Source organism: Penaeus vannamei, chromosome 21, assembly GCF_042767895.1.
Source record: "Penaeus vannamei isolate JL-2024 chromosome 21, ASM4276789v1, whole genome shotgun sequence".
In the NCBI taxonomy this organism is placed as follows: Eukaryota; Metazoa; Arthropoda; class Malacostraca; order Decapoda; family Penaeidae; genus Penaeus; species Penaeus vannamei.
In genome coordinates this window covers 29,125,075-29,135,074 of record NC_091569.1, presented here as the reverse complement: position 1 = coordinate 29,135,074, position 10,000 = coordinate 29,125,075, and the positions used below count along the sequence as shown (strand labels likewise).

The 10,000-nt window shown below is 36.6% G+C and overlaps 1 protein-coding gene across 1 annotated transcript in view; it reads right to left on the bottom strand.

The window, feature by feature from the left end:
- Positions 1–10,000, bottom strand: part of LOC113808546 (C-Maf-inducing protein) — a gene marked incomplete in the record, with an annotated part of 82,838 nt that overhangs the window by 812 nt on the left and 72,026 nt on the right. The window contains 8 exon segments of the mRNA XM_070136255.1: positions 1–3,887; positions 4,833–4,938; positions 5,414–5,608; positions 6,278–6,418; positions 6,674–6,787; positions 6,977–7,133; positions 7,662–7,754; positions 7,972–8,261. The exon segment at positions 1–3,887 is cut by the window's left edge and continues 812 nt beyond it. Of these exon segments, the coding sequence (XP_069992356.1) occupies positions 3,763–3,887; positions 4,833–4,938; positions 5,414–5,608; positions 6,278–6,418; positions 6,674–6,787; positions 6,977–7,133; positions 7,662–7,754; positions 7,972–8,261 (1,221 nt within the window).

The following is a 10,000-nucleotide window of genomic DNA, read 5'->3' as shown; positions in this document are numbered from 1 at the left end:
AGAAGAAGACCCAAAGACGTAAAATAAAGAGAGCAAATATTCCACTTTGGGGAGAAGGAAGAATCAACATAAAACAAAACTTGAATGAAAATAGTAGTAAGAAGAAGAGAAAATACTTTTGTATTTTCCTACACTTATCATCTATTCTAGGAAACTTCAATTTAGGTTTTAAGGAAACGAAATCCACGAAGTCTCCACATCCCTGACTGCTCTTGACTATGGCCCTTGAGCAACACACCTTTACACATTAACTTGCAGAAATCACAGACAGATTACATGACACCTCACAGATCAGCATCACTGGTGTTGAGAATGCTCAGCGGTGACAAAGCCAGCGATCACCTGAGGTATTCAGCTAATAAGGGGCGCCTCCCCTGTGTATTTAGCCTGAAAGATATTTCAAGTGGGGTGATCCTGCCACGTCTATTATGAGACAAACAACAGTAAAGCAGTACAGAATGATAGGCCAAGAAGTTGTCTTCACAAAAGGTATAAAACTCAGACAAAATTGATACCTTGCCATAGGCGTTTGGTCACTTTATTCGTATAACTTTATTTTTGTTCCATTTTCCAAAATATCTAATAATTTTTCATATCGTGTATATATATACATTTGATTGCTTAAAATATCAGTAATTTATTCCATACCATAGCATCAGCGTGTCATAATAAAATATATATTCTAAAGGGAATCCCTATAAAAGTCATAAGATTGTGAATTTAATGATTATGAGCTTGATGGTTGGCTGTACACTTTCTAAGAAATTTCAGTATTTACCAGAACTAATGCAAATGGCATGACCGGCAGAAAATGAAGAAATATTCAAATTAGTTTATGAAATGAATTTAAGTTGTTTACTATTCGCAGTAAAAAAATAGCAACAGTTCATTTCATTGCATTTTGAAAATAGCTTATATAATTTCTCGCAACTGAAATAGAATTACCGATTTTAACCTTTTGCTTAGATACTCCAAGTAAGATTTTCATAAAGGGCATCATAAGTTTGCTGACCTCATTTACACTGGCATTCAGACTGTGAGAACATTACAGATTATGACTAACAACATAACAGAGATATTAAAGTAATTGTTACTTTCAGTGCCACTACATCTACAGTATTTATCAACTTATCAAATTGGCACATCATTTACCTATCGAATAATCAAAGTATCATTTGGTTGGATACATATATAATGATAAAGAAAATAAAAATATGATGTGTACCGTAGCATATGGCAACTAATAGTCAGCAATGACACGAATCTGGGAATTATGGATTAAATATCACAAGCAGTGTGCAAGTGAAACATTGTTTGATATAGAGATATGGCACTTCTAACGATATTTCTCTACTCTGTGCACTGAATAATTATCATTCATTTGATTTTTAATTACGCACCTTCATCTAATAATTCTACAACCCTCGGGATGCCTGTAGACTGTACGAGAAAACTAAAAATGCTTTCTCTTTTCTCTGACTGTATTTAACCACAATGAACTTAAAAATAGCTTTCGACAGTCAAAGGATACCCTGGATTAGATAAACGCAAGGCATGAGTATGCATCACATACCACCCTGGTTGTCACAGTAATTCTGTTATCAAGTATTTGTAGTCATATTTATACGTTTTTCTCTAACCAATCTATAAAATAAATGTTCCTGTACTTTTTGATGATAAAGTAAAGTGAGAACATAGGTACAGATTTTGAAGAAAAAACCTTGAGTGCAAAATTACTGTTAATTACTGGCTCCGACTGGGTGACTTATGGCCACTCGTTGATTCACATTATCAATCACATTTAACAAAATATTCTCACATAAAAATAACTAAAATACTGCAGAGAACTGACATATTAAATAACTTTGGTAACAAAGTGAACCGTATCATAGAATAAATAATCATGCTTTAAGGTTTTAACCAAACCTCAACCATGGCAGACACTGGTTATATATATTTTGTGCCTTTGTCAAAAGTAGAAAGCATATGTACTGCAAACATCTCTTAGTTGTACATAGTCGTCAGGAGGAAAGTAGCAAGCATAAGAATCTGAAGACTAAGAGATGTACAAAATCAGAAAACTTTACCAGACTAGACCAGTAATAGCCAGAATAATAGTTTTTAGATTTGGAAAACTTTTCCATACATTTGCATCATACTTCATGTATAATAATTGAGTTCTTTAACTTACTGAAGCAGTATATTAAAATGCCCTGATAGTTGAACTTTCACTTCCATATGATGGAAAACACAAAATAATATACCAATCACACATGTTCATTTTTGGCAAACAGCTCTCAACACACATAAATACAATTTTTACCCAATCTCTCTCATATCTCGTATATTTCAGATTAAATAAGGAATGATGCTGCAGCTGCATTTTTTAGAGAATGAAATAGAGAGATAAATCTTACCACATAACAAGATAATTGCCAACATATAAAATGGACACAAGGAACAAATTCACACCGGAGAATTGACTGTCTCAGAGAAAGCAGAAGTCAAGTGGTTAGTGATAACATCGAAGCCTTCTTGAAAGGGCTTCATCCTGAGCCGGTAAAAAAAAAGAAGTATTTGGCAATGAGCAAAAGTGAAGTGATTCTTCCAATGAAAATTTCCGATTTCTGCCCATCGATGCTCATTGTTTTATCAGAGCAGATTCCACTTGCAAAAAGGTAACTAAATGCCCATATCAATAACTCTCTTCATAAACGGAAGAAACAAGTAACGTAAAAAGCTCTTTTCTCTACTATAAACGTAGCCACTGAGCACAATTGGTCATGCTATTCTAACTATTTCACTGAATAGGAAATAATCATGAATAAGTCTTTGGAACGAAACATATATCTACATGTAACCACATAATCACTTGGTATATATATATACAGTATATATCTATATATATAAAACTAGCTTTTTAGCATTACACTTAACTGGCAAATCAGTATATCAGAAAATAAGTTACACAGAAAGAAATTTTACACAGAAAGTGTAGTGTGAAATGGGTCACAATTTCATGAATACGTGTAATATTTGTGTAGAAAAAAATCATTAGCTATATACTCCAGCATCATTGTCAACCTTGATATAACAAATATAATTGCTTTCTGTCTCACATGATATCTTGGAAGTCTTTAGTCTGCTTCAGTTGGTGTTGGCGGCGGCGCAGATCTCTTGCTCCGAGTTGGCTTTCTTTTCGGAAACAAGGTTGGTGATCTTGTTCCTTTTCCCGTCACTGTTGGCTCGAACAAGGACATTCCTTGGCGTTGATTTACCCTTTTCACTGCTGGCTCGAGCAAGAAGGTTCTTTGTTCTAGCACTTGGTTCTCCTTGCTCCGCCACAGCAACTGCATTACTATTTTTCACCTGGCTGCTCTGTGTCTCACCACTCGAGTTCATAAGAGCATTAGTTGATTTCGTGGCTGGTTCATCGCTCCCGGAGCGTACAATGAAGTTTCTGACAAAATTAGTTTGATCTACACTGCAAGCTCTGACTAACAAGCCTCTCTTCACAGTTCCCTGTTCTTCACTCTTCGCCTTCACCAGCGGGTTCCTCTTCGTCAGGCTCTTCCCGTCGAACTTGGGCAAGCACATGAAGTCCCTCCTGCTGTTGTTCCTTTCTGAAACAGGAGAGTCTTGCTTGGTTTGGTCCCTGTCTCTCTTCTTCCTCCCCAGCTGGTTCAAGACGCGACGAATAAAGGCAGTGGGCCCGGCGGAGGTTCTGCTAACATCTGGCGAGTCAGCAGAGGGAGGCGAGGGTCACCAAGCGTCTGTGTACCGGACGTCCACCTCCTGGAGGGCTGGCAGCGTCTCCTTCAGGGTCTCGAAAGTTTGCAAGGAGAGATTCGTGCTGTTGAGGTTCAGTTTTCGCAAACTCTTGATGGCTGTTGGGAGAGGAAGCTCGTTCAGGCTTTATACGATATGGGTTCTTATAAAATAAGGATAAGGATTCATATTTGTACAATATGGGTTCTTATAAAATAATGATTTATACTTTTATGCCGATTAGTGCATTAAACATACGAGTAAATTAAAGGTACATAAAAAATGTTCACATATAAAAACAATTGATATTTGTTGTTAAAGGTTTTAGTCGTAAAATACTAGTAATGACAGTAATAATGATAAAATAAAGATGATGATGATGATTTTGACAATGAGGATGATAATGATAATAACGATTATAACGATGGCAGTAATAAAGCAAAAATAATATTAGCTCTATTGATGATGGTGATGATGATAATAAAAAAAATAATGGTGATGATAATGATAATGACAATAATAATGATAATAATTACAATAACAACAATAATGATGATAATAATAATAATTGCAATAACAAAAACAATAATGATGATAATAATAATAATTACAATAACAACAACAATAATGATGATAATAATAATTACAATAACAACAATATAATTAGTAGTAGCAGTAGTAATAGTAATAATATAACTATTATTATCATAAGTATTAGTAGTAGTAGTGGTAGTATTACTATCATTATAACGATAATAATAGTATCATTGATAAGGATGATATTCATAATAATGATAGTGATAATGATAATGATAATAAGATTATCATTAATGTTACCAGCACAACAATAATAATAATGATAGTAAGATTATCATTATCATTATCATCACCAAAAAAATTATAATGATGATGATGATAATAATCATAACAATAATGATAATAATGGCAATAATAATAATAATAATAATAATGATAATAATAATAATAATAATAATAATGATAATAATAATAATGATAACAATAATAATGATTATAACAACGATAATAATATTGATAATGCTTACCTGTCAGTGTGCCCAAGCCTTTGTCTGTGACGGGAGTTTCACACAGATTTAGCACTTGCAATTTGTGCAGATGTTCTGATATAAGTTGCAAACCCACATCACCAAACTGCGAGTATAATTTCAAAATGAGTTTATACCCTAAGTCTTAATTATTAGGAAGAATTCAAATGCAGAAACATGATAAAAAATAAGGCAATTTATAATTTGCATAAAATTGTCTAATGGTATATTCTAATGCTATCAGTGTACGTTATCAATAAGAAATTACTAAATTATGAAATGCAATTACAGAAACTCAGTACATGAAATCGCTAAATGTCTCATACTTTTGAAAGATCATTTTTATAAACATTTCTATTCATTCATAATTTAAACCAGTTCACTCTATACTTTATAGTATAACTCAACCAATTACAAAACACACACACACACACACACACACACACACACACACACACACACACACACACACACACACACACACACACACACACACACACACACACACACACACACACACACACACACACACACACACACACGGTTCCTACTAGTAAAAAAAAAAGACTTCTACCATATACCTGTGTGGCCCAGAGGTTGAGGTAGCGGAGGGTGGGTAGTTTGATGAGCTGCTCTGCACAGGCGCTGGTGACCCGCGTGAAGGCCAGGGAAAGACACTCCAGGTTGCCGAAGGAGCCCGAGGACAGCATGCGGTTCACGTCGGCGTCGGTGCTTCGGCTGGGGAGCGTGAGCTTCCTCGGGCCGCCCTTCTGTTGCTGTTCCGACGAATGCATTTGGGTTACATATATATATATATATATATATATATATATATATATATATATATATATATATATATATACATATATATTCATATATTCATATATTCATATATTCATTCATACACACACACACACACACACACACACACACACACACACACACACACACACACACACACACACACACACACACACACACACACACACACACATATATATATATATATATATATATATATATATATATATACATAAATATATATATATATATATATACATATATATATATATATATATATATATATATATATATATATATATGTGTGTGTGTGTGTGTGTGTGTGTGTGTGTGTGTGTGTGTGTGTGTGTGTGTGTGTGTGTGTGTGTGTGTGTGTGTGTGTGTGTGTGTGTGTATATATATATATATATAAATATATATATATATATATATATATATATATATGTATATATATATAAATTAGCTTATGTGTATATATCTCTGTCCGCTTGCCGGTTTCTCTGGACTGACTGTTTAATTAACTAGCTCACTAACTAACAAAAATATCCAACAGACTATCTGTCACTACACGTCTCTCCCTAACGCTAAAGGGATATCATCCTTTGCTGACAATTGCTTTGAACTCAAGGGCGGGGACGACGTACTAGTTCCCTGAGATGTAGCTGTCGCTCACACAGAGCCTGGTACCGCCTCTTCCCTGACGTTGTTGACTGTAATGTTGTGACCACCTGGAGGCCCTGATCGGAACCGTCGATCAGTTTCCATTCAAGCATCAAGCACAGTACCTGAAAAGTATGGAGCATTGTCATCGGTATTATCTTGGGTTTTGTGGTCTTTGCTTGGCCATCCCATGAAGAGATAGATAGATGTAATTGATAAAGAAGTGGTAAACATAAATATATACCAGTTATTACGTGTTCTTTATTGATCTTCACTGTCAAGGTATTTGCATTTTCTGTCTCTTTGAGGAAGCATGTATGTCTAAATCGAACATGGGATTAATTCTGATTTGTAAAAACAATTCCCGAAGTGGCACTCACGTCTTGTGCCGTGGTGTTGCCCCTCAGTGCCAGCAGCATGCAGGCACCGAGTGATTTTGTCAGTAAACTTAGGAACTTCTTTCTCTTGCAGCAGCAGTTGATAATAGTTTCAAGCTGGAGAGAAACGGGAACACTTAAAAAAAATTCTTGTTACAATTAGAAATACTCTAGATAATATTTACTAAAATGAAATAACGTTTGATTTTTTAAAGATCACCCTGTAGAGAGGGAGAAATCAACAGAATCGGAAAAGTACTGAAAAAGCCTTCCACATTAACATACAATATTTTATGTTATACATACTATACTGGCCCAAGCAGATCCTTCGTCAACACAGGCTAAGGAAGACGGGCACAGTATACTCAGCCAGCCTTCCTTGTCTTCCCTTGTACCAAGTACCATCCTGTGTACCTCACATCGCGGGTCTGTGCCTATTTGTTCCAAAACTGGCAATATTTGTCTGAAATGAATAAAAAGAAATCACATTAATTCCGGAAAATTTTGATTACCTTTGATTAATACAGTATTTGTTAGCTAACACAGATTTTCAGCTAAATAATTACTGAATAATTTTACAATCACTATTAATACCAGCATTCATTAATTTTCATCCTTGGCCCATTTTCTCATAATCATCACTGTCTAGGATATCATTCCTTATAGACCAGAAATAAATGATAATGCTACAAATTAAGAATCATTATACTATATGTATTATCTTACCTGCGTATCGCTGATATGAATACCAGTGAGCTAATTAGCAACACGATTATAAGCATAACCAGTATCCATTACAATTCAAAATACAATGGCAGTAGCTTTTATCCTTGTTAAGAGAAATGACATCCCTATTATGATGGGGATCAATATGGTGACGAAGATAGAAACTATTCCTTAGCTATTTGTGCCGCAATTCAGACCTTATGTGAGAGACATGTGTTGTACGCGCGGAAGTGAAGCCGTGGTACGCTGTGGAAGGGAAACTCACCTGATGAATTTCTCATCTGCAAGAGCCACATCAGGGAAAGGTATGGGTTGCAGGAGCTGAGCGAGGCCAGGTCTCCAGTCATCATATTCACAGCTGTAGGAAAGCAGTTAGTTATTTTAGTTTACCAAATTGGAATACTAATGAAGTAGGTGTTTTGATTGCTGCTGTAGTTCTGCTAGTATGTCCTGCATTATCCTCATTATTATTAACTTTATCGTCTTTATTATCATTATCAGCATTATGACTATCATTAATAATATTATTGATCATTATTTCAAAACAGATACTCCCTAAAATCACGCAAGCTTACATCTTAGCAAGGACACTGAGGTAGCAGCTAAGATGATGTGTCGGGTCTTCCGCTGACTGCGTGAGGGTGTTCAGCCTCTCCTGGTTTCTCTGGTCCTCCACTAAGGTGCACACAGCTGCTGTACACACTGCGACTAGGTTGGGGAGAACCCGCAAGTGAGGGCATGTACTCGTCGGCCCGTGCATTCCGTGGACGAACTGGTGCACCACGCGAAGGCCGTCGTTCTGACTATTGAGGGCTTGTATGTAGTTTTGTACAAAGTGACGCACGTAGGGATACTTGCCGAAGTCCTGTTTGGGGCGAGGTCGAGAGGGAAAGGAGGAGGGTGAGTGGCTTTGAGTTTTGATGTTTGGGCTTCGTTGGTATTTTGAAATTTAGGAGGAAAAATACTACAGGAAGAAAATACCTCACTGGGAAAATTGGTATAATGCTACTTTCTAAAATCACACTTCAGGTTTAAAAAGAAAATCGTAATTCTATGTAAATACCTCTTTGACATTTATTCTTGTGAATCCGTTTCTCTTTCCGGTGGTTCCTCAATAAAGCTTAAGTCACATATAACTATACTGTAAAATTGGTTTCTAAACACAATGACTCCCTAACCTTCCCTTCACAATCCCTGTCTTTCCCAGTCAGGATTTCAACCCTCTCCCCTTCCTCAGTTTTCCAAAATCTAAGCCTCTTTGCTATAAATACCTTTAAACCTCTCCAATAATTACTCATATTCATCCCTGCCTTACTAATTATTCACATATTCTACCCTGCCTTTGCAATTACTCCAGAGTTCACCTCCGTCTTACTAATGACTCGTATATTCATATCTATCCTAGTAATTCGCAATTCACAGCAATTAGCTTTTTATTCAAATATCCGCCATCTCTCTTAACCATTATTCATACATCTCTTCCTATCTTAGCAACGACTCATGTATTCATCCTCAACATCCTATTGGACTCACCACATTGTTCCAGTATCCTCTTGATAATGGGCGTGAACATGATACCAAGACAAGAACGCGACTCACCACAATATGTTTCAGTATCCTCTTGATAATGGGCGTGAACATGATACCAAGACAAGAACGCGACTCACCACATTATGTTTCAGTGTCCTCTTGATAATGGGCGTGAACATGATACCAAGACAAGAACGCGACTCACCACATTATGTTTCAGTGTCCTCTTGATAATGGGCGTGAACATGTCGATGACAAGACAAGAACGCGACTCACCACAATATGTTTCAGTATCCTCTTGATAATGGGCGTGAACATGATACCAAGACAAGAACGCGACTCACCACATTATGTTTCAGTGTCCTCTTGATAATGGGCGTGAACATGTCGATGACAAGACAAGAACGCGACTCACCACATTATGTTTCAGTGTCCTCTTGATAATAGGCGTGAACATGATACCAAGACAAGAACACGACTCACCACATTATGTTTCAGTGTCCTCTTGATAATGGGCGTGAACATGTCGATGACAAGACAAGAACGCGACTCACCACATTATGTTTCAGTGTCCTCTTGATAATGGGCGTGAACATGATACCAAGACAAGAACACGACTCACCACATTATGTTTCAGTATCCTCTTGATAATGGGCGTGAACATGATACCAAGACAAGAACGCGACTCACCACATTATGTTTCAGTATCCTCTTGATAATGGGCGTGAACATGATACCAAGACAAGAACGCGACTCACCACATTATGTTTCAGTATCCTCTTGATAATGGGCGTGAACATGATACCAAGACAAGAACGCGACTCACCACATTATGTTTCAGTATCCTCTTGATAATGGGCGTGAACATGATACCAAGACAAGAACGCGACTCACCACATTATGTTTCAGTGTCCTCTTGATAATGGGCGTGAACATGATACCAAGACAAGAACGCGACTCACCACATTATGTTCCAGTATCCTCTTGATAATGGGCGTGAACATGATACCAAGACAAGAACGCGACTCACCACATTATGTTCCAGTATCCTCTTGATAATGGGCGTGAACATGA